This window comes from Drosophila montana, unplaced genomic scaffold (genome assembly GCF_035044405.1).
Source record: "Drosophila montana isolate Dmon_TW-CO22-7 unplaced genomic scaffold, ASM3504440v1 contig_3848_1, whole genome shotgun sequence".
NCBI lineage: Eukaryota > Metazoa > Arthropoda > Insecta > Diptera > Drosophilidae > Drosophila > Drosophila montana.
Window position 1 is genome coordinate 4310555 of NW_026998720.1, and position 22783 is coordinate 4333337.

The following is a 22783-nucleotide window of genomic DNA, read 5'->3' on the forward strand; positions in this document are numbered from 1 at the left end:
GTACTTTGCATGTTAAAGATCATGTTAAAGGGTCGGTGTACATGGTGACAAATGTTAATGCTCTGCTAGAGCTGTCAGCCTACTATAAGCAACTATGCAGTGCAAGCATAAACTTTATTAATATGTTTAAAAAAATTATAAAATCCACCACTAAACTGTTTTGAATTATTCGCTTAAAATTTGGAATATTTTCTTAAATCACATCACCAATTATGCGGCGCCTTTAACATAAAAAAAAATTTTTAATCGCACACAGTGGGACACTTGGCAACCCTGTCTGAGAACCTTCAGCTGTGTCTTTGTATACATATCAATAACACAGAAAACAGCACGAAAATCATAAAATTTTAACTCTTCTAAACGAAAAAAAAAAATACACAATCTAAACTGAACTTTAGAGAAAATGGATGACGAAGAGACTGCAGGTAGGTCTAAACAACCAATGCTCAATTTAATAAAACATTAAAATGTGGCCAACTATATGCGCAGAAATCGATGAGACCAACTCGGCTGCAGCTGAAATGCAGGTAGAGTTGGGGCCAGAGCAAGTGCAGCAGGAAATGCCACAAAACGGTAGTGGAGATGGAGCTGTAGTTAGTGCAATAGCCGCCGTGTCAACGGTCCATGTGAATAGTCGTGCGAGGCTTGAGAATATGATTGAGGAGGTGGACAACATGTTCGAGGAGGTAAGTGAGTTAATGGTTGATGTGACAGAGCTGATGCGTCGTGCCAACGAACTGAGAGAAGACCCAGGTACGGCTGCACTGCCGGAAAATCCAAATGCAACACCGCCTGCTGAGGTTGAGGAGCAGCCAGAGCAACAGGAGGAACAGGCTTCATTGCCCAATGACAGTCCGAGCCGGGCGAGCATCAGCTCAAGGCACAGCGGCAGTGACATGTCGCTGGACAGTCCCGGCAGTGAAGGTAGGTCAAAGGACATAACGAATCCGATTAAATAACACAATTACACGTTCACAAACAGACGATTCAGATGCGGAGGCCGTGCCACGTTGGATGATACCGGCGAATCGTGTTCGTTCGGCGGTAGACATGTTGGTCTCCCAGGCGCGCAATCGGGATGGAGGTATTGCAACACTGTTGCGACGTGAAAACTTTTTGCAGCGCGTGCGTAGCATGGTTTTTAGCCAGGATCGCATTCGTGGCAGAGCGAGCGATGAGGCTAACGCTGATGTGATCAATACTGTTCCAGATGAGACCCCAGAATCACCGCCAGCTCCCCTGGATGTTGACATGGAGGAGGGCGTACGTTTTGACACAAATCTGCCGGCGGAGCATTCATATTTTGGCACAAATCTAAATCGTGTGCCCGGCGTGGACTATCTGGAAGTTGGCAGCACACATCGCATGCTTATATTTATGCATCAGCATATACTTTTCCCCGGCGAGGTGTTGCCGTTTATGATTCATGGCAGCATTATCGATGAAGAGATCCAGGACAGTGGTCGCGATGGCGTCATATTTGGCGTCGGCTTTCCACTGATGCAGCCACCGGACGATAACCCACATAAGCTTTACGGTGTTACTTGCCAGATCTATGAGAAAGGGGAAAGTGGACGACAGCATGTTTTTTACAAGTCCCGTGCACTGCAACGGATCGTCATCAACTGCGACGATATACAAGGGTGAGGGCCATTGGATGATAATCCTGCGGTGAATCTTTGTTAATCTTGGAAAATCTTTTTCAGGCCGCCCCAATACATTGCACGCAACCCGACCATGAAGTGCTACAGCAAGGTTAAAATATTGCCAGAATATTTTTTGCCCGAGCCGCTCAAATGCATTGATATGGGTTCGTTAAATCGTTTTCGTGATATACCCTCGATGGAGAAAAAGTTTCGACGCTATCAACTAACCAGCACACCGTGGCCATACGAGGCATGCGAAGAGTATTCATTTGAGCATATTGTGGAGAAGGCACGCCAAAAGCTAGAAATACATAAAATTGATACCATGCCAAAGTGTCCCATACAGCTGTCATTTTGGCTGGTGCGCAATTTGCATCTCACAGAGAAAATGATGCGTTTGACATTTCTTACGGATTCGGTGAATATAAGACTGCAGATCATTGATACCACATTAAAGCAGGAGTCGCTCTTCTATTGCCGTTACTGCAACAGCAGTTTGGCCTATTGTTCGGATTTATTTGCCATGTCCAAGCATGGCGTCCAAACGCAATATTGCAATTCGGGTGAGCTGATTGTGATCATTTACTGAAAGATCGCATCAACTGATATATTCCTTTCTCTTCCAGCTGGCTATATTCACGAGACCAATACGGTCTATCGTGTCATTGCACACGCCATTGGTTATAGCGGTGAGCCATCCATCGAGTTTAGTTGGTTTCCCGGCTATCAGTGGCATATAATTATCTGCAAGTTTTGCGCACAACATGTGGGCTGGGAATTTAAGGCAGTTAAACCAAATCTGGCCCCCAAGGTATTCTTTGGCCTGGCTGGCTCCAGTGTCCGTATTGGCAAAACCAGTGAACGTACGCCCACGCATGGCAGCACATTTGTGGTACGCAATCTGCTGCGCCTCGTTTCCAGAGAACTAGAATGAGGTTGGCGACTGGTGAAACGTGTTGGCGGCTTCTGTTGTTGTCGACGGTCTGACGTTCGTCGTCGGCCATCTCAGGAGCTGGGTAATCTCTAGCTTATACAGAGCATTTCAAATTCGTTTCACACTTTCGTCTAGTACATTTAAAATGCAACCGAAATCGTCAAATAGACGGGATTGTATGTATGCAAACATAAAGATTGATTTACCAAGTTATATTAAAACTAATTCATATTTAAGATATCGGCGTGATTAATTATGTGTATTACCCTTTCTTCTTTTTAAATTAATTAATGTTGTATTTTAGTAAATACATAAATACAATCAAAACAAAAATATTTTGGAAAATGGGTTCAGTTCTTCAAAAGCGCCGCAAAAGAGGTGGACAGCTTCTGAAAAGTCACGTAAAGATTAGAAAACTACTTGCATGTGCATAATGTTAGTAAATACTTACTGCCTTGCAGAACGGACATAGGCCAAAGGACACCTCCAGAAAGGTTTTGCCATCGATCAGCGTGTCGAACCATTCCTTCAGGCAGGCAGCATGGCATTTTAGCACACAGCGCGGATTATCACATGACACAATTGGCACCTCGCCGCTATCCAAACGATAGACAAAACAAATATTACAACGCTGCTGTTCGTACTCATCCTTCTGCGGCTTTTCAAAATCAGCTGGCATAGGAAAGTAGCACAAATCGAATATGTTCAAAAGGTTCTTATGCATGTCCAGTTCAATGTCCCAGTTTCCGAGTCCATCGCTAAGCACATGGCGTAATTGGGCCACCTCTTCGGTGGGTCCTATAATCTGCACAGCCATGGAAGCATAGCTAGCAAAGGGATCGGCTATGGTTAGTTTGAGATAGACACGCTCTTTCAGTGGAAATACGCGTGTGTTATTTTTAGTGGTAATAGGATAAGGCTGTATAACATCGCACAACTCATCAATGCTGGAAAAGCTTTCGTAAAAGGGACGCAGATCCTCCAGCAGCTTCAGATAGAGATGCAATATGTCCGTAAGTGAACGCGAGCTGCTGGCCAATATATCTGCCAGTTGAACGCAGTCAGGCAGGCTGTGTTCTATGAGTCGCAACGTGGGCAGCTCCAACTCTAGGTAATGCGCTTCATGCTCGGCAAAACTACAAAAGCGAATGCGCGAGAAACTCTCATTCAGTTGAAGGCGATACTCCTGTGGTTTGTGAAGCTCTAGAATCTCGGTATAGATATTAGTTTTTTGTTGGTTCGGGCAGGCGTCCAAGGCAACTGTTTCGGGTAGAAGCTGTGCCAGATTTGCCAGTAGATCCGATAGTTGCCAATTTGTCTGGATCTGGAAATTGGCGCTGTTGTAGCTTTTGTATTCCAAGTGCTGTTGCACATGCATTTGAAAGTCGCGCAGTTCTGGAAAATGCGGTAAATAAAGTTTTAGGCGTATCCACTTATCATTTATATAAATAACCCCGTATATGCTATGGGCGCTGTTTTTTCTGCACTCAATGTACAAGCCAGGGTATTGGACTGCCAAATCCCGCTTCAAATTATTTATCTCCAAAGTCATTCGAAAAGAAATTTAAATGCAATATGTAAAGACAAGTTTGGCCAGCCTAAAAAGTATGACCGCTTTTAAGCGCTAAGACTATCGAAGTAATCGATAAGTTGCGGTGGATGGTCGATAGGCAGCTGGTAAATCGTCTTCTGCAACGATAGCAAATTAAACAAATTACCAGTTAATTTCAAATCTTAGTGTTTCTTGAGCTAATGATTCACGCAATTTTAGAAATACTGAGGTCATGCATTTGATCAGCTGTGCCGGCAATGTTTATTTAATACTTTGAACTAATCTCGGCATTTGTCAACTATCTCAAATGCCTATTAATTGTTGCGTATTGGCGTTAAGTTGCTGGTCGTAGACTTATCAGTCAAATTTTACGTTATTTACTGATTTAAGCGAAGCCAGGCGTACACCTGCAGAATACATTGTATTTTCATCATTATCATTATGAATTTTTTTTATTTTGTTTTCTTTCTTTGTAACACCTGGCCCTCGATAGCAATCTGCGTCGCGTTTGATAAACCTCACACAACTTGGTCATCAGTCCTAAACTTTTGCTATTTAACGTTCCCCCATTGAGGCAATAGTTTCATTCACTGTATTTAACTGCTGGCGATATTGTCTTGTTGCAGAAGTTTCAATTTTATCAAAATGTTTCGAGTTGTTTTGCTAACGCTAGCGTATCTGTGCGTTTTTTGTGGCGCTACCACTGTCAAGGAATGTAAGTATTAATTTAAAAATTACATCCTGAACAACTACAAAACAAAAGTTGTATTCAACACAAAAATTTTAAACTTTAAGCTTTTAATCTTTATATTTTTTTAAGCTTCGGGATGAGACATTTCAAAGTTTAATTATAATCTATATTGTTCCGGATATAAAAAACCGTTTTGTCCTGGGATAAGCTGCTTCAATACATGTGCATTTGCAAAGAACTTTTGATATTAAAATTTGATCACATTCTTAAGTACGAATTGAAAAATGTTCGCAAAATTTAAATAATCTCTAAGTATGAATATGCTTCTCAAGGTAAAGTCCCGTAGCGCCTCGACAGTCAGGTTAGTTCCTCCAAGTACTCATGTACTCGTAGTACTCATGTGCTTCTGCAAGTTTTTGTTCAATTTTGCGCCTCTACCTGATAATCGCCTATCTATACGCCTTAGGTATTTTTTTGTTGTTGATTAAAAAAAAACGTTATTCATTATTGAAAGCATTTAAATCAGGATGTATATAATTTGTATATATATATGCGTATAGCAATTAAATCAATATAGCTATCACTTAGCCGATAAGGCTTTCAAAAAAAAACCTAATCAAGGGGTGCAAAGCTTTTAAAACAACCGTAGCATACTTTTAAGAACTGCACTAAAAGCTTTTAAATTTCAGGTAAAAATAAACCGTTTCCACTAAGCGTTGCTGTCCAAGACTGCGAAGAGCCGCCGTGCGTGGTCTATAAGGGACAATTCGCTATAATGGATGTTCAGTTTTTAGGCGGTAAGTGCGTTAGGAAAAGGAAACTCGGAGTATTGATAATAAGAATCAATCCTTTAACTTTCCCGTTAACAGATAAGAACAATATTGCGCGTATCACAACAAAAGTCACCGCGAAAGTTTTTGGCATGAATTTGCCTTATGACCTGCCCGAGGAGGTATCAAATGTGTGCATCAATCTGTTGTATGGCGCCATCTGCCCCATTGACAAGGACGAGGATGTTACGTATAGATTTAATTTTTACGTGGAGCCCGCGTTCCCCGAAATTACCGCCGATGTTACCGTCACACTGAACGATGCCAATGACAATCCAATCTCCTGCTTTGTGGTCACTTGTAAAATCCGCAAAGGTCCCTCATCGCGGCACGAGGAGCTGCTTTTGGATTCGCCCGAGCCCAATACCATATCGAAGGCAAACGTTTTAAATGTAGCTGTACCCGACACGACACTTCTAGACTAACTGATTTAGCAATTGGTCGCCTGTCATATTTTTGACTAATAAACTTCGAATTCTCAACTGATAGCCCAAGTTTGTTTACTGATTCGACGTCATCGCTTATGGGCCTTCCAGTGTACCGCCTAATCAGCGCTTGCCTTAACGAGCTGCGATTCAATTGATAAGATTTGTGACGTTGCCATTTGCACTCAAATTATAAATTAATTTTAATTGCCTGGGTAGCTCACATACTAATAAAATCCGTTATGATAATCATTTATTGACCGGCAGCAGGCCTCATGAATTGGCCATATGGTCAACAGGTCTTAATTATGGTTGATAGGGTTTAGATTTTGTAGGTGCAAATCAACACTCCAAGAAATCAAGCAGTAATATTCCTTCTGCTAAACTTTTAAACAAATTTTCTATTGTTGTTCGTACTTTTATTTAATTCGCCTTCTACATTTTACAATTTATTTGGTTTAAATTTAAACATGTTTTTTAAATATCCGTTAAAAGAAGTATTATTTAATAATAAATAAAAATTGTTAATAATTTGATTTTTATTCTTTTATATATATTTATTTATTTATTTATTTTGGATACAAGAAATTTGTTATGGATATATTTATTTATTTACTAACTTTATGGTAAGGTCAATTTAAATTAGAACATGTTAAAATACCTAATTTTAAAATTAATCGAAATATTTTAAGCTGATCTGGAAAGAAGATGAAAAAACTGTCCTGCTTAAAAGGGTCTGGAGCAACTTTAAACAAAAAATATTGTCCGATTTTTTCGTTTATATTTGAAAAGATAAATATGCCGCAGCGAATTTTCAGGGATTTTAGAAATGCTTAAGCTTAAAATTAAAAAAGTATACGTGAAACGTTTACGAATGTGACATGAAGAGAAATGGAAATATATGCAAGAAGCCCCGAGCATATAGTACATACATCCTACAGCATCTGAGCCACGTAGTGGGAAATACTTATTTAATCTTTCGATGGAAGTATCAAAAAAATTATATATTTTATTTAAATTCTACATCTAAGTAATTTTTATGGAATATTCTTCAAAGATTCAAACAAATAAAAATTTGTTGTTGTCATTCTGTCTGTGGTGTTATTAAATTTTCGTACAGTGCACGGTGATTCTTATTCTTGAAATGTACCTTGATAAGGTCTTCAGTCAATCATTGTTTGGGTATTGATAGCTCCGGTACATTTCACTGCGGCCTTCGGGTTACTTTTCCAGCGGGTGGGAAACAGTTAGTTGCATGCGCGAACAGGTGTGCTAGGCCCATATACGAGTACTTAGGCCTTATCAATATGGGGTATTACGTTTGGCTTAGCGTCTCAATTAACTTGACACTAGTTACTGTAGGGTGCGTCGAACCTTTATGATCGATTGCACTTAGCCAGGCGTAAATTAAATCGTCAGTGATTACGTTTATGGGCATATGATGGGGTGTTGTAAATATAGAAGTAAATTCATGTGCTTATTAATAATGAAGACTTTTCCTTATGGCGGAAAAGTTTTTCTTGTGTATACAAGTGTTAAGAGAAAGTGTATTGGATTACATTTTTAAGCATTGGTATTTTATTTTTTAAATTATTGAAAAAAAAACTTGTATGTATCACAGTATATTATGCCAATATATAAATGAGTTGAACATGGTGTTGTTTCTTAGTTAAGGTAGTTCAGTTCGTAGACCTGAGAGCCTGCAGAGCCCTTCTTCACTTTGATATCACACACAAAACAGGTGGCTATATCGCGATCCTGATCCACCAGATTGATCTCAATTTTGACACCAATTTCGGGATATTCACCAATCGGGAACTCAAATTTATAGGTAACATCCTCCGTGGGATATAGTGGACAGTAGGCGCCATACATTAGATTCGGACAGACGGCGGCCACATCCTCTGGCAGCTCATAGGGCACCGTTATGATACCCAGCGTAGTGGCCTTTACCAGAGCCGTAGCACTCGTAATATACTTGTCCACAGCAAAATCAATCTCAAAGGTCTGAACAGTCCCTTTGATTACATCACATGGTGGCACCACACAGCCGCTAACTCGCACCTCCAACGGAAAAGGCTTGTTGCCCGAACCTGGAAAACAAAATAGAGAATTACCATAGTTAATAGGTTCTGCCTTTGGATTGTATCAAACGTTAACAACGTACAGCGTTTGACTTCTGTGGCGGGTATCTTATCGTCGTCGCCCTGGACCCCGTTTAGTAGAGAAGCCAACAGCAAAATGCTTAGGCTAATTAAAGTGTTCGGCTGCATTTTTTTATAACTTGCTTTGAGCACTTGCCAAATATATTTAGCGAATTAGTGTACGGACTTCGTTTTTATAGCCAACACATGAGTTTGATTTGAGTGATTCTTGCCAACGATTATCTTATCGATCGAACGCGTTTTTTGATTTGTTAACACCGAAATTGGCTCGGAAACTATTGAGTTTTTCTTTAAAGGAGCACCAATCATTGCTTCAATGTGCTTCGAGCATGAAAACAAGGCACAAATTAGATATACTCTTCATTAGCAGGCGATCCAAATTCGTAGTTTGTAAGTTAACAACAAATAAGAGTTACTTTCGAGAAGATTATAATATTCCTGCACACATACATTAGATATGCGATATATATTTATACCGACAAACATGCGAAAACGTATTATGTAGTAGTGCGATTTGAAAAGACTTTATTTATATGTTAGATATACTTTTGTTTAATTTAGTTTATTATACAAATAAAAAAGCTAGACTGACAAACAAACAAAAATGATCAGTGGTTCGGTTCATATTAAAAAACTAAACAAATTTTTGAATAATATTTTAAAATATCATTTAATAACATATAGATCCTTTGCAAATTGATATTTAGGCCTCTCAATGTTGATTCCAAATTGTATTTTTTTACTTTAAGTGCACTAATAATTGTATTTTTATTGATTACTGCGGCGAAAACCTCCAATCTGAAATTTATCACAAGTGCTAATAGTAGTGCGTATAAAGTCAAAATAGTATGGAATTGAGGCAAATTCATCGCTTCTATTTCCACCGCACGATAATTTAGAGCCGGCCACGCCTATCAGATCCTCAAAGTAAAATAAACCACTGCCAGTGTCCGCATTGCAGGCGCCCATGTTTTTTGGAAAATGTGCACAAATATAATGTGGATCTATGCTATCTTGACAGTTGTTATGGGACACGGATTTGGCACTTAGCATCTTTAGTTTATTTGTAAATGGCTCATTTTTGGATGAGCCACCCCAGCCGGCGAAACGAATTCTACCACCCTCTGGCGGCATCTCTAACTTCAGCCTACTGTATCGGATATGCCAGTTGGGTTCAATCGTTTTAGTAGTTCTCACTAGCGCAATGCCGTTGGTAGCTTGTGTTTGGTCGTAGTTACAATGAATAACCACTTCAAGTGGCTTGTGCCTCACTGCCTGCTTCTCATCCTCCAGATCATCTATGCCCATCACCATTTCAAAATTCCTGTCCCTTACACATTCCGCGGCCGTTAGGATCCAACGATAGTTCAGAATCGAACCACCACAAATATGGATTTTATTAATCTGTATCGATACTGCAGAATACATTATAGATTCTATAAGGGTACTTCCACCCACAATTCTCAGGGTTTTCTTCGATATTCCGACATTCCGTCGCCTGGCTTTAGCCAGCACACAGAATAAAGCCAGCAGCAAAAACAATGCGCGGTACTTTAGCATTCTCGACAATGTTTAATTTACAACTAACCCGATGAATGTGGTAGCAGATGTAAGTACTATAGAGCAAATTGGATTTGCTAAGGTCGATCAACCGTTAAATTCCTTGTTATAGCCTGTGTATTTGAAATACATACTAAACTGATGTACTTGGCGTATTGGCCCAATCTGTTCAACTGTATATAGCAAGCAGAAGGAGAACTTTTCGATTCTATAATGTGCTATACATAATTTTAAAGATCAAATATTAAAGCCTTGGCCGTCTGCGTAGTCCTTCTGTCTTTTAATCTGTCCGCCTTTCTAGAAACAACCTTATATATATATATACCATGCGCAAATCAAGCTTATTTCATGTTATCGAAAAATCTGCGAAATCAATATATAAGAACTTCCAGTAAGCATTTGTCGGCGATTATAAGACGTGTCATAATTCACTATGTAGATTCTTGACTCGGGAATATATTTAACTTTTTAGGTTTATATTGTAGTCATAGATTTGAAAAACGCAATTAATTTTTATATTAATATATTTGTAATATATCGAAATATATTTAGTTCACTTTTCATTTAAATTTCAATCTTTGAAGCTATTAAACAAAGCTTCTGTTTTGATAAGTTATAAGGTTAGATTTGTAAAAACTTTCTGTTTAGGGGTCTAAAACGCAATGTGATGATGATGATGAACTGCAACTAGTTGGGGTTAAAATGTATTGCCTACTTTTGTGCGGCACATTAAAGCTGCCAACAGCGATTCCTGCAACATACGTTTGGGGATTAAAATTAAGAAGTACGATAGTTGAGATCGATAGCTATCGATTTATATGGGCGACATTGACGGATCAGACACAAAATACTTTAAAATATATGAAAGTGGCAAATAATTATTAAAGCTCAAATTAGATTTAAGTGCTTACAATAGTTACGTTTACATGTGTATATCATATTTAAGTGTTGAAAGTTTTAAGTTTTGTAAGTTATTTAAGATTGAACATTTCAATAAATTTTCAGATAAGAAATATGTTTGTATGGATCTAAGAAAGAATTTGAGTTGCGGCAGCAAAGAACTGTGTGAGTCGAATTCTTAGCCGTCATACTTGTTGTTTCTTTATGTTCTTTGATCGATTAATCCATGGACTGAATTATGGAAAACCTACAATATATACTAGTTGCAAGCTAAATGTATCTACTAGCTAGATGTTGTTATTAATATTTTCAATGCACAGAATACAATACTAACGTAATTTAAATTACCTTCCGTGATTTTAAAAAAGTTAAAGTATATAACTTCTTCTCACTTGAAAATACTTAGAAATGCACTGCAAATAACACGACAAATTTGAGTCCAAAGTACTTTATGGGACCACAAAGCCACAGCGAAAAAAATCCTCGAACACTAGAAAATCAGACGCCCAAGCTTACTGATAAAAGTACAAAAAGAAAAAAAACTAAACTAAAAACTCAAAAGGAACCCAGAAACAGACATTTGTACTCCAACCAAAGCCATTGTCAATAAAACTTCAAAAAAAAAATTACAAGAAACCGACTAAAAGTAAGCTGAAAAATATAATTTGCCCGCAACAGAGTGAAAATTTGCCAAAGGTAAGTGCGCGAGGTGTGCTCGTAAAGTTTGTCAAATGTAAAGTACATAATTGCCAAATAACCAAACTTTTTCGGAAATTGATTGCAAAAAAAAATAATTGCTGGTGGTTCCATTCAAAGAACCGATTTGTCTTTTTAGGTTTGGATCTTGAACCTTTTTATACAAAGCTATGAACCTAGTTTTCGGTTTAAATCTTGCTTAATCACATTTTCAATTTTGTGTAAAACATTTAAGTTGATAAAATTTATATTTTTAAATTTATTAAAATTTATAAGTTCTACATTTCATTGTTCTGAGAAAATTGTAAGCCGAATGTCAAAAAAAAAAAATTTAAAATACCCACTAACCAATTGTGTTAAAAATAATGTGAACAGGGTTCTGTTCAGGATCATGTTCAGGTTCCGGTTTCATAGTGTGAAATAAGTCGCAATTCAAGCTGGAACCAATTCGATACCTAAAATATTACTCGTTATCAAATATGAGCAATAAATTTTTACTAAATATTTCTGGCAACCGTCGCAAATTTATTTTTCGCAAAAAAAAAACAAAAACGGAAAATCTTGCAATGCTGCGTTGCGGGTGGTGGGTTGACATGTGGGCAGCGCAGCATGAGATTTCCGCATATATGCTTCCGAAATCTCTACGGCTTGCCCCCGCCCCTGGCAGTGGGTCGGTCGCAGCTCCTGCTACCATCCCTGCCACCTGGACGTGCGTCCTGCGGAGATGCTCGATGTCAGCGGCGTCGTTTGTCAGATGCTGCACAGTTGTAATTGTTGTGGCATTATTTAATATGTCAAAGCAATGCCAAAATCCTATACAAAATGTCCTCAGACTGTCCTTGCCACACATGTGTGTCTCTCTGTGTGTGTGTGTGTGTGTCTGTGTGTGTGCTTATCAGCGTCAAGGCTTTTAGCTTCTTATTTTGCGAATGGAACCGCAATATTTGATTACCATCATGCATTGATTTTTGCCGCACTTATTTATATATATATATGTACATCCGTATATGTGCGATATTCTATTTTCAGTTCCATCTAATGCAATTATCTGAACCGGAAAATCTGAGCAGCGAGCTGCTCGTGTTCCCATACCTTAACGGCATACTTTCACAGCCGAGCTACTTACCCCATTTTCCATTTCCCATTTCCGTTTGCACTTTTGTGCGAGTTTATTTTTGGGTTTTCTTTTTTTTTTTTGCATATTCCCCAAAGTATTAATCGGGCTTAGCTGGGCGATGTGCCTTTTGAAATCGATAATACGACCTGGTGAGAGCTGCCAACTCGCCTTTTTTTTCGGCAGTTTCTCAACTTTTTTATGTAATTTGGATTAACGATTCATCGTTTTCAACACAGAGAATCTTTGGAGTGCATAGGTTCAAGCGAAAAAGGCAAATGAAGGGAAAAGTTTGTACATCCATCGCATTAATGTGGCCATGAAAAATGCAACTCATGCTCGCAGGGCTGTATATATATATATATATTTATATTCTTCATTCTAGTATCAACACACCTTTTGCTGTGCCCTATCCGAATCATATCTGTATTTCTGTATTGTAGTCACTTAAACTTAGTAATGGATAATATGATTAGCATTGGACTACTAACTATATCATATGGCTCCCAGAGGAAACAATAGTCAAAATTTAAACTTTTATATATAAACTCACAAAACGTGGTCTTTGATTTTGTTTTGGGAATTAAGTTTTGGATGTTACAGAAGCAGAAATATTAATATTTTATAAGAAATCACTGGTCGGCACTGGGTAATAAAGATAATTTCGAGCCTTTCCTTAGGTTCGGATAGAGAACCTGATTTACACTTCCATAAACTCAGATTTTGGTTAAGACCTTGGTTTATTCTATAATATTTTCAAAATTCGTATGCAACAATTTAAAATGATTAGATAATTACAATGGTGGGTGCCCAAGTTATTTGTATATATTTATATGCCGGGGGGCTAAGTTTTCCTTAAAAATGTTTAATTTTTAACCATTTGACAGATTTTAGGCAACTTTTTCATAGTAAAAATAATACCCGTATTGCACTTAATATGTTAAATTTTCATTATGTTTTTCAAATTCGTTTTAATTGTATATAGTATAGTTAAAAAATTCTTATAATTATATTCCAATAATTCTGAAATCTAAAAGAACGTTTTATACTCTTGCGTAAAATACATTTTGGAACATATTGTGTCTCTCTCGAGACTTTAAGATTTAAGCTGTTTGGTATCAGTCTTCTTTCAGCAAAAACCCAATTAATTTGTCAAATCAAAGCTGACGTGAAATGCCAGCGTCAGGGCCCAGCGATTTGTCAAGCCAAGCCCCTGGCCAAGGCGCGTACTGCCTGATCTCAACTCACCTGGTCGCCTGGTCGCCTGCTCGCCTGCTCGCCTCATGGCCTTTTGGCCTCAATCAGAGGCAATCGCTGGGGCTGTTCGAGGCGTGCTCAATGTGACATTTGTTTACACGTAATTTAATAGCTGCCAGTTGGTTGCATTGTGTCTCAATTAGGCGACAATTTGATTTCTCGTGTTGTTAATTTTTCATTAAATTTTACAAGCATATTTGATGATCCGGTCGTGTGCTGTCAATTAATATAGGAATTTTCGTCTGTCACGCCCAATTTTCAGCCGGCCTGTCGCCCGTTGGTCACCCTGTCAACAGGTGCGCTGAATGACGAGTTAATTGAGCAGCGAGCAACCCTTCTCATATGATCAAACCACCCCTAGATTTATTTCATGTTGCTTCTGTAGAAGTTTGCCATAGTTTGTAGCTGACGAGTGCGCTCAACTGGATATATTTTAACAATCTAACAAACCATTTTTCTGAGGTTTCTCTAACATTCTTCTATACCATTTACCCAGTGAATGTTTACGGAAAAGTATAAGGGTTTTCTGCTAACGTATCTAACGGTCAAAGGGAAGCATATATGAACCCAATGACAAAAATCTGAGTCTATTCAGAAGAATAAGTTATTTAATATTAAATTTATCTAAAGTAAGGTATAGAGAGAGAGAGAGATATAGAAAGGTATATAAAGAGCTTTGGTACATATCAGATATTTAACCACCGTATAAAGATCAGACTATAAACACTGTAATTATTATAGAATGCATTGTCGATTTATGCAGGGTATTTGCTAGTTGGGTACTCTCGATTAGAGCACTTTTACTTGGTCTATTCTGGTCAGATGACCAACTGCCCTTGAGCAGCGTTTTTCTTTATTCACTTGCAATTTTCACCTGCGTAGTTTTCCGCCCTGGCGCGCACTTTGATATTTTCCAGCAATTTGCATAGGCTGTCATGCAAAAATTATTAAATTTTTTCCAAGCAGTCAGGAGCACTAATTAATTTGCCAGTTGCACACCGCATGCTCCCAGCAATGCCTTGCTTGGGTGCTGTAATTAAATGAATGCAAAATTCATGTTTCCCGAAATCAGGAGAACATGCGTTTCGACAAGTTTGCTGTCGAGCAATTTTTACCTTTCAGCACAAGGCTCACGTGTTGGCATTTAATGTAACCCGCACCCTTGCACCTTACTTCAACCCTTACCCTTCACTCAATTTGCTGGCCTGAAACTGTGCACAAACATTCGCCTGTCGCAAGCCAGAGAAATATGTTACTTTATTTGCATAAATATGTGGAACTCTTTGTGCATTTAAAGTGAGGCCAATGCATAATTAAAATTTTACTTTGAAGCTTTTGCACATAATGCGAGTGATTTGACTTTTACTGCTCTATAATTTCAGTTTCAGCTAGCACCATTTTTTTTTTTTTTTTTGTAATTTTACATTTGGATGTTGAAACATTTCTGTGAAAAAAACCAACTTTGATGCAGAAAATTGCAGTTGAATTTGCATGCAATTCTATGAAACACATATTCCAATTGGTTCGAGGGCATGTTTCGTAGTGGAAATGGTCCAAAAATTTAAGAAAAGAAAAGCTAGTCGAGAATTTATCAATTTTTTTGATATTTATATTTACATATCGATAAAAACCAAAAGAAAATAATCGATATACTTGCAGTTTTTTTCTTATTTTGTATTTAATCTCTTTATATAAGACTGTTTGTACTGACTGACTGACTGACTCATTAGAGATCAGGGCCAAACAGTAAGAGCTAGGAAACTGAAATTTTCACTGTAGTTACCTTATGTGATGAAGGTGCACGTTAAGACGGGGTCTCTGGAAATTCCACCCGCATGTGTGGGAATATCGCGGAAAACGTTTGTATTAATCTTTTTTGATTACCATCCGATCGGCTTCAAACTCATTTTCAAAGATCTTTGTTAAAATTCATTTAAGGGATGTTTCACACTTTTCGAAAAACTCATTCCTCCTTTGTGGAAATGGGATTCAATTATTTGGTGGGTAATGCTTCGGATTCAAATTTATTTCCAAAGATCTATACGAAAAATCATTTGAGACGTGTTTCACACATTTCGCAGAATCCAAGCTTTCGCGGTGGAAAATGCGGTTCAAAGATTTTTGGGCGAAGTTTTAAGTTGTGTCCGATTTGCTTCAAACTTGTTTTTGCGATTTGGGAAATTTCACCTATAGCAGTTTAACTAAAACCACAAAAGATTGTTGATGTTTGTTTGATTCTTAACAGGATAATAGAGTATAATACATTTAATAGAGTATAACATTTATCAGTACAACAATCCCGTTGAACATCACAAAAATCCAAGACCAGCTCAAAGCTCTGTTGAAAAATCGCTTCAATTTTCATTGACGCGCAAACTAATTAAGTAAATGCAAATTAAAATAATTGTCCATGAACTTGAATGCTCAAAAAAAAAACTGCAACGCTCCCTTAAAAACAAGCCATGCCAATCATTTAAGCATTTTAATAATCTAGACGTAAACATTTAAAAATCAATTTTCAAAAACAACAACAAAATCAACTTACTCGCAATCTGTGGAAAATCGCTCAGCTAATTTGCATATAAAACAGTTGAAATTTATGAAAAATATGAGAATATTGATGAAATTTGGGCACAAGTGCACGCCGAGTGGTTCACCCCTTGACATCCAGCTGCTTCCGCTGCTGTTGCTGGTGGTGCTACTTGTAAAGTCAAGTGGGTGTAAGAAATTGTATAAAACTTGTTTCAAATTGCCTATGCATATAAATTGACGTTAATGTGTTGTCGACGACGGGCAAACATAAATACGAGGGTAGGCTGAAAAGAAATCGGCGCCAACAGGAAAATCTTACGTCCCGGTTAAACTGTACAGTTCGATTATTATGAGAAAAGTATGTATGTATCAAACCGAAAAGCTCGCTTATGCTCTAAAATTTTTGAGGGAGTGCGCGGATGTATCCAAAAAGCTGATTATCTGATGTTCAACAAGAACTAGCACTCCAAATTTAGTGTCTCTGGCTCGTACACGCTCCGAGATATGGTCAAAAATCCAATTATAAGACTCGATTTGATCGATTTCGTACAAACAGAGTTAGATATCGATGATTTAAAATAAACTCGAACTGCTCATGCCTTGAGCCATGATCTACGTTTAATATTTCAAGTCTCTAGCTTATATTCCCCGAGATCGACATGTTCATAAAGATAGATAGACAGACGGACAGACAGGCGAAAGTGCTAGGATCGACTATGTTTTTGAAGCTGATCCATTTTGGGCTTATAGAAAATATATTTTATATATTCTCGTTGCTAAGGCCGATTACTTTTCAAGCTGCCCGCGTAAGTATACATAAATAAGCAAGGACGCCAGTTCAGGTAGCTATCTCAAATGGAGCGAGGGATTTTCTCGTGGCACCGCCTGAAAATATGCTAGAAAAATGTTCGTTTGTTTTGTTGCTTTCGCTTATCGCTAATCGCTTGCTAATTTTATTATCGCTACCGAATGATAAGCGCAAATAGCGCGTTTGCCTGTACTCGGACTAGTTAGGAACCAACAGGTGTTGGGTTCATCATCTTATCGGAAATAGCAGGCACTCAAGTTCAGCAGTACTCGTAGTATCTTAAAAGGGGACAAGGCTCTTTGTAGGCGTAAGAGTACTTAATTGTTTGGCTCAAGAAACTGGGACGTAACTGCTATGAGTCATGGTTAAGTTTTATATCCTAAGAGCTCCATAATCATACAAACTATGATTCATACGCAATTATTTGAATATTAATACAAATTAAGGTAAAATTTCCAATTGAAAAGTTTGCAAGCTTTTGCTTTTAACTTATTATGAATTTTAATAAATAGTTTAATCTACATGGATTTATTTAAAAGTAAGAAAGCAGTCTCTTTTTGAAGTCTTCTTTATTAACAAATTGCTTATAAAATATACTATTCAGTTTATTCATTATCAGAAAATCAGTTGCCAAAATCTCGGAAAAATATATTTATTATTAGGCTGTGAGCCCGTTGAGAATTGGAATTTTCAATAAAGTAGAACTTCGAAAATAAGAATTTAGCGACTGGAAAGAAAATTGGGCTTCTGCACACACAGCCTTGGGCTCGCAGTGAATTTCATTTTCGGTAGAGTATGAATTAGATCTCTAATGAATTTTAGCAAAAAAACGTTTTTTTATTTGAGCTGAGAACTTAGTTTCGGCGTTCCCCAATTATTTGTTTTCATTGAATTCTTATTCAAATGGCAGACAAACAATTAAGCGTATTTGGCAATAGATTAGCAAGCCCCTAGCAAATCAGTATAATAAATATGGTACTATAAAATATTCTCTAAACTGGGCCGATTAGATTAGGCAGCAAGTGCAGGCGAACTATGCTACCCAGCTGTTGCCTCCAGTTGCTATAAAAGCCAGCGAATGCCTCAAAATGGTATTAAAACGCAATCAGCTTTGGAGGAGCACAACTAAAATAGCCGAAAGAAATTTGTTTGTTGTTTGCTAAAAAAAAAAAGAATTTAAGCCCAAAATGTCTGCCAATCAAGTTTGTTTATATTTGTGCCTGATCTGCGCACTGAACTGGACATTTGCCATCGCTGATACGCCCGTCCGGCAATGTGAGTAGACAGGATGCAATTTTCTACACAATTATTATTAACTAGGTGTATTCCGCATACACAGGTGCCAATACAAACAATCCGCTGCCATTGATGGTGCAAATAGATGATTGCGATGAGCTACCCTGTGATTTGCTGAAGGGTCTGGAGTCCACCATAGCCATACAGTTTGTAGCCAGTGAGTAAGCCGAAAACGTTTCCCATTAAGGAATATTTGTTTAATCTATAAAATTACTGAAAATTCAGCACGTAATTCCATGCATCAGCTGACGGCTCGGGTGCACCTGACCTCGCTGGGCGTGACCATACCCTATGAACTGGAGGGGCAGCGCAGCAATGTGTGCAAAAATTTGCTGCATGGCGCCTACTGTCCACTGGACGCTGGGGAGGATGTCACCTATCGCCTCCTACTCCCAGTCGCCAGCAATCAGCCGGAGGTGCCCACCCGGCTGCAGGTTTCGCTCCACGATGCGGAACAATCAGATCAGGTGGTCGCCTGTTTTCTGGCCGACACACGCGTACGCAAACCCTAGAAACTTTATATAGACTAAGTTTTTTTTATTGTTAATCTTTGTGTTTATCGAACATTGTATCAATGTGTGTATTGCTGGTCTCGGGGCACTTGTTTGTGCCAATTAATAGGAACTAAGCTGCTAACCTTTAAGCTGCTGCTGCTGGCGGCACTATTAGACATTATGAATAAATAATTAAGGCAAAACATTATGAATTATGCACATGGACATGTGAGTTAATTACTAAAGCGCGCCCACATGTGCATGTGTGAGGCAGGCAGTCTAAGCCGCCTAAGCCCAATCGCCAGTCATACAACAAGAGTCTCCACCCCTACCTTCCAAACGCCCCCTAAAATTCACCCATGGAAGCGGCTTAATTAAATGAAGCAGAAAATTACGCAACACCTGTTTCTAGAGCTGAGCGCGTATCGTGATTTCTATCGAGACTCCACACGACGTGCTATTGTTCAAGCATTAATTGTGAACGCGTGTTCGACGACAAGAGTTAACGACTATATCCAGTGCAGTTTATATTATTTTTATAGTCAAAAATTCGAGCCTTAACATAAATTAGCCAAAATAAAGAGATATATTTTCCAGACTCTAATATTATATCTATTGCTTATATAGGAACTATAAGAAATGTTAGTCTAGCAAAAGCAGGGAATATACCTGTTATACATTTTTTTCTGTTTTTTTTATTGATTTGTTGTTTGAATCTTAGATTATTTTATTTCCAATTTTTGTTGTTGCGTCGTGTTCAAAAATTCCTACATGCGCCCATCTCTGCAGCTGTCACACAGCAGCACGCAGCACGCAGCAGTTGAGCATCACTGAGAGCTGCTTGATTGGCCGACTGACTGACTGACTGAGGGATGGACTGATTGACTGACTGGCTGGCTGAGTGGTCACAACTCACACTCCGGCTTATCGAGGTGTTGACGCTGCGTGCGGTTTTTCATAAATTTTCAACTTTTCATTCAAAACAGTTGCCATTTCCACAATTTACACGCACAACCAGCCACTGTTGCTGCAGCTGCAGCTGCTTCTGCTTCTGCTTCTGCCACTGGATGTGGCTGTCGCTGTGGTTATGGCTTCCTTCCTGTCATTTGGCAAAAGCAACGCTAATTGGCTTTTCAACACTTTGCTGCTTCCTGACTGACTATATATAAATACATATATTGATATATATATACATACATATGTATATATATATATATATATATATATATATATATGTGTGTGTGTGTGTACCATATATTTACGAGCTGTGGGTTGTTCCACAGTCGTTTGTTTCTTGTTTCGCTTAATGAATGAGCCCTGATTGCGCACATATCCGCCGGTTAGCTAATTGAGACGTCGACTAGGTGGTGACATACTATGGCAATACGTGTAGTTGACAAATTGCCTATAAACTAGAAAACACGATAAAGCGCCTTCAAAAAGAACTTAATTACGTTAACATTCTTAAAAGTTCGCAAAAGTTATCGGAATTATAAGTTATACATCTAAAATTTACTGTAATTTTAAAGTTTTATAATTATTAAATAGGATTTGGTAGAGCTCAACTTAAGGAAATAATCAGAAAATTATCTGAAGTAAGCCGCATCACCACAAGCAGCTTGAAATAGACAACTTTGTATAACATATATGTATGGATTGAGAACTCAGTATAGATATAGGGCGTGATAATGTACTGAAGGTCAGTCTTTAGTTCTAAGAGATATTCGATATATTTATGAAGGTACTTTGGTTGGGAAGCGACAGATAAAAAACCTGTATGATTTGTTAAAAATAAAAAATATATTTAAAACAAATTATAAACTGAAGCTTGCCCTAAAAGAGTAAACATATAAAATCGTTATTTGAGAATAAGATCATTTAGATAATATAACGATATATAATACGATTTGGATATGGCCAAATCCCTTAAACCTAATATATTCTTATTTCATATTGTGAACAGAGTTTAAGCAGTAAATAAAATAACTTTATGAATTCTATTTTTTAAGATCTTACTAACCTGTTTAGGTTAGTTTGTAGGGTAACTTTCGTTCGTGCACCCATCAGCTCAGCTAAATAAAAAACTAAATTAAGCATGTCAAATAAAATTGTGATTATAATTTCATGCATTCGGAGCATGATATCACTTCGATATGAAACAGCTACTAGTATTTTTGTGGCTCGTCGCACTAGCTCACATGCGAAACCTCGATGATTCGTCTGGAAGCGAAGAAGCCTCTGAAACTACGGTAATAGATCAAAATTTTTGCTGCGCATTTAAAATTGTTTCTATAAAATTGCATTACAGACTGTGCACATTGAGCGCATCAGAATCCACGGGGATCGGCACTTCATGAAGGCTGCTGCCCACATACACGAGGATCGAACTCACTTCGATATCTATGTAAAGCTCGATCGAGAGATGGGCAGCAATTATCTTATTATGAATATAAGCCTACGTCGAAAATTGGAGAACGACATGGATTTTATAAAGCTTTTCGAACTGAAACACATGGATTTTTGTGCATTTCTCAACAATCCTGCCTATCGACATTTCTTTATGAGCTCCATACATCTGCGCGAAGTGTTGGAGTGTCCCATACGCGTGGGCAACTACTCCATTCTAAACATAAGTGTGATTAGTGTAATCAAACCGGAGGAGATGGTCAAAGGCACTTACAAATTCTTTACGGAAATAGTCGAGGTCACGGGCGAGATACCCAAAGTGTTTGCCATGCAGTTGACTACGCAAATAAAATGAGTTATGCGACAAGAAGTAAAGTTTCTACTTTTGTTAGTGGAGGCAGAAGGATTTGAAATTAGGAACGTAGCTTTAATTGCCTTGTTTTGCGAAATCGATTTTAACGGATCATATTTTAGAACTTATAAAAGCGACGAACACTAATTTGAAAATGTTGCCCCTCGTTAGTATACAAAGATCTAGAATATTTCACTAAGAGTTCCTTAATAAAGTTTTCCTAACTACCAAATTTTCTCAAAATCGATAAATACCGATTTTAAGCCGAGATTCCGTGCAAGAAACATCAAATTTCGCTATTTTTACTCTCCTACACCAAACCATAATTTTTAAAAAACTCGCTCCCCTTTTTTTGCATAATATCGATAAATATCGATTTCTTAAAGTTTTCAATGCATATCTTGAATTAAAATTTGATATATGGTTTGAAAACCTTGCACTACTCTCCCTGGCTTGCCTCGTCCATACACGCATACACACACACACACAAGTGCAGCACCGAACAAAGGATACGTAATTACAGCAAGGACACGGTCGAGTGCGAGGGCTGTCGTAGGTCAACCCCCCTCGTGCACTATAAGCCGATTGTTGCCGGCTACCTTCAATTTTTTCTGCCTTTTGTGTTCCGCGCACTTTTCCACATTGAATTTTCCATTGTGCGTCATACGTGAAACGCTTTTCCCTCGACACCGCGTCGCACATATTGAAAATCGTTTAAATCGACAGAGTGCAGCGTCCGATTATTGTGATTATCTCTGGCTATCGCGTGTTTTGCCTGCTGCTTCTTGCATTTCCCGCGGGACATTTGCGGTTTTTCGTCGTAGTTAAGTAGAAGCCATATGTGCGCATTGCTCCTGCAATTTTCTTATGTCATTTGTGTGTAATTAATAGAAAAACAATATGTTCAATGTTCAATCAATGGGGGGAAGCCAAATATGAATAAGAAATTTTGAGGTAAGTCCACTGAGACGTTAGAGCTACCCATCTGACAAGTAGAGGGTGCTCAATATATTTTCTATTTCTTTTTTTATTCAACACTTTAATTACAACTCGTACTAAACCCTGAGCCTGACACCGATCTTCCTTTATTGGCAACTTAACGTTGCAGTGTCTTTTGTTCTTGCC

General features: G+C 38.1%; 6 protein-coding genes across 7 annotated transcripts; 4 read left to right on the forward strand and 2 right to left on the reverse strand.

The window, feature by feature from the left end:
• Positions 1-171: 171 nt before the first annotated feature.
• Positions 172-2816, forward strand: ohgt (ohgata). 2 transcript variants are annotated; one of them, XM_064696637.1, is made up of 6 exons: positions 172-425; positions 490-924; positions 983-1084; positions 1211-1643; positions 1707-2209; positions 2273-2816. In XM_064696637.1, exons 1-6 carry the CDS (start codon positions 404-406, stop codon positions 2578-2580), a joined length of 1803 nt encoding a protein of 600 aa, XP_064552707.1. In that variant the 5' UTR covers positions 172-403; the 3' UTR covers positions 2581-2816. The 2 variants fall into 2 exon arrangements, with proteins under 2 accessions (XP_064552707.1, XP_064552706.1); XM_064696636.1 differs by having other exon boundaries at positions 174-425; positions 983-1643.
• On the reverse strand, positions 2812-6059 carry Fancl (E3 ubiquitin-protein ligase Fancl). Its single transcript, XM_064696643.1, has 3 exons — positions 5889-6059; positions 3032-3975; positions 2812-2969 (listed from the first exon to the last, which is right to left on the reverse strand). The coding sequence occupies exons 2-3, from the start codon at positions 3956-3958 to the stop codon at positions 2931-2933; spliced, it is 966 nt and encodes a 321-aa protein (XP_064552713.1). The 5' UTR covers positions 3959-3975; positions 5889-6059; the 3' UTR covers positions 2812-2930.
• Positions 4696-6141, forward strand: Npc2e (Niemann-Pick type C-2e). The gene is made up of 3 exons (XM_064696647.1): positions 4696-4847; positions 5513-5620; positions 5693-6141. The coding sequence occupies exons 1-3, from the start codon at positions 4778-4780 to the stop codon at positions 6076-6078; spliced, it is 564 nt and encodes a 187-aa protein (XP_064552717.1). The 5' UTR covers positions 4696-4777; the 3' UTR covers positions 6079-6141.
• Positions 6142-7633: 1492 nt separating this feature from the next.
• Npc2d (Niemann-Pick type C-2d) lies at positions 7634-8399 on the reverse strand. Its single transcript, XM_064696648.1, has 2 exons — positions 8246-8399; positions 7634-8171 (listed from the first exon to the last, which is right to left on the reverse strand). Exons 1-2 carry the CDS (start codon positions 8349-8351, stop codon positions 7744-7746), a joined length of 534 nt encoding a protein of 177 aa, XP_064552718.1. The 5' UTR covers positions 8352-8399; the 3' UTR covers positions 7634-7743.
• Positions 8400-18224: 9825 nt separating this feature from the next.
• Npc2c (Niemann-Pick type C-2c) lies at positions 18225-19207 on the forward strand. The gene is made up of 3 exons (XM_064696935.1): positions 18225-18385; positions 18450-18563; positions 18632-19207. Exons 1-3 carry the CDS (start codon positions 18298-18300, stop codon positions 18916-18918), a joined length of 489 nt encoding a protein of 162 aa, XP_064553005.1. The 5' UTR covers positions 18225-18297; the 3' UTR covers positions 18919-19207.
• A 1854-nt stretch (positions 19208-21061) lies between these two features.
• On the forward strand, positions 21062-21815 carry LOC135438695 (uncharacterized). The gene is made up of 2 exons (XM_064697105.1): positions 21062-21149; positions 21209-21815. The coding sequence occupies exons 1-2, from the start codon at positions 21099-21101 to the stop codon at positions 21659-21661; spliced, it is 504 nt and encodes a 167-aa protein (XP_064553175.1). The 5' UTR covers positions 21062-21098; the 3' UTR covers positions 21662-21815.
• The last annotated feature ends 968 nt before the right edge of the window (positions 21816-22783 follow it).

Excerpts from the sequence above, each read along its gene's own strand:
- ohgt (XM_064696636.1), top strand. The coding sequence starts at position 404 with ATGGATGACGAAGAGACTGCAG. Across the intron at positions 925-982 it reads GGACAGTCCCGGCAGTGAAG|ACGATTCAGATGCGGAGGCC; the intron begins GTAGGTCAAAGG and ends GTTCACAAACAG. Across the intron at positions 2,210-2,272 it reads AACGCAATATTGCAATTCGG|CTGGCTATATTCACGAGACC; the intron begins GTGAGCTGATTG and ends TTTCTCTTCCAG.
- Fancl (XM_064696643.1), bottom strand. The coding sequence starts at position 3,958 with ATGCATGTGCAACAGCACTTGGAATACAAAAGCTACAACAGCGCCAAT. Across the intron at positions 2,970-3,031 it reads TATGTCCGTTCTGCAAGGCA|AAGCTGTCCACCTCTTTTGC; the intron begins GTAAGTATTTAC and ends GTGACTTTTCAG.
- Npc2e (XM_064696647.1), top strand. The coding sequence starts at position 4,778 with ATGTTTCGAGTTGTTTTGCTAACGCTAGCGTATCTGTGCGTTTTTTGT. Across the intron at positions 4,848-5,512 it reads CGCTACCACTGTCAAGGAAT|GTAAAAATAAACCGTTTCCA; the intron begins GTAAGTATTAAT and ends TTTAAATTTCAG. Across the intron at positions 5,621-5,692 it reads GGATGTTCAGTTTTTAGGCG|ATAAGAACAATATTGCGCGT; the intron begins GTAAGTGCGTTA and ends TCCCGTTAACAG.
- Npc2d (XM_064696648.1), bottom strand. The coding sequence starts at position 8,351 with ATGCAGCCGAACACTTTAATTAGCCTAAGCATTTTGCTGTTGGCTTCT. Across the intron at positions 8,172-8,245 it reads CGCCACAGAAGTCAAACGCT|GTTCGGGCAACAAGCCTTTT; the intron begins GTACGTTGTTAA and ends TTTGTTTTCCAG.
- Npc2c (XM_064696935.1), top strand. The coding sequence starts at position 18,298 with ATGTCTGCCAATCAAGTTTGTTTATATTTGTGCCTGATCTGCGCACTG. Across the intron at positions 18,386-18,449 it reads TGATACGCCCGTCCGGCAAT|GTGCCAATACAAACAATCCG; the intron begins GTGAGTAGACAG and ends CCGCATACACAG. Across the intron at positions 18,564-18,631 it reads AGCCATACAGTTTGTAGCCA|CACGTAATTCCATGCATCAG; the intron begins GTGAGTAAGCCG and ends CTGAAAATTCAG.
- LOC135438695 (XM_064697105.1), top strand. The coding sequence starts at position 21,099 with ATGCGAAACCTCGATGATTCGTCTGGAAGCGAAGAAGCCTCTGAAACT. Across the intron at positions 21,150-21,208 it reads AAGAAGCCTCTGAAACTACG|ACTGTGCACATTGAGCGCAT; the intron begins GTAATAGATCAA and ends ATTGCATTACAG.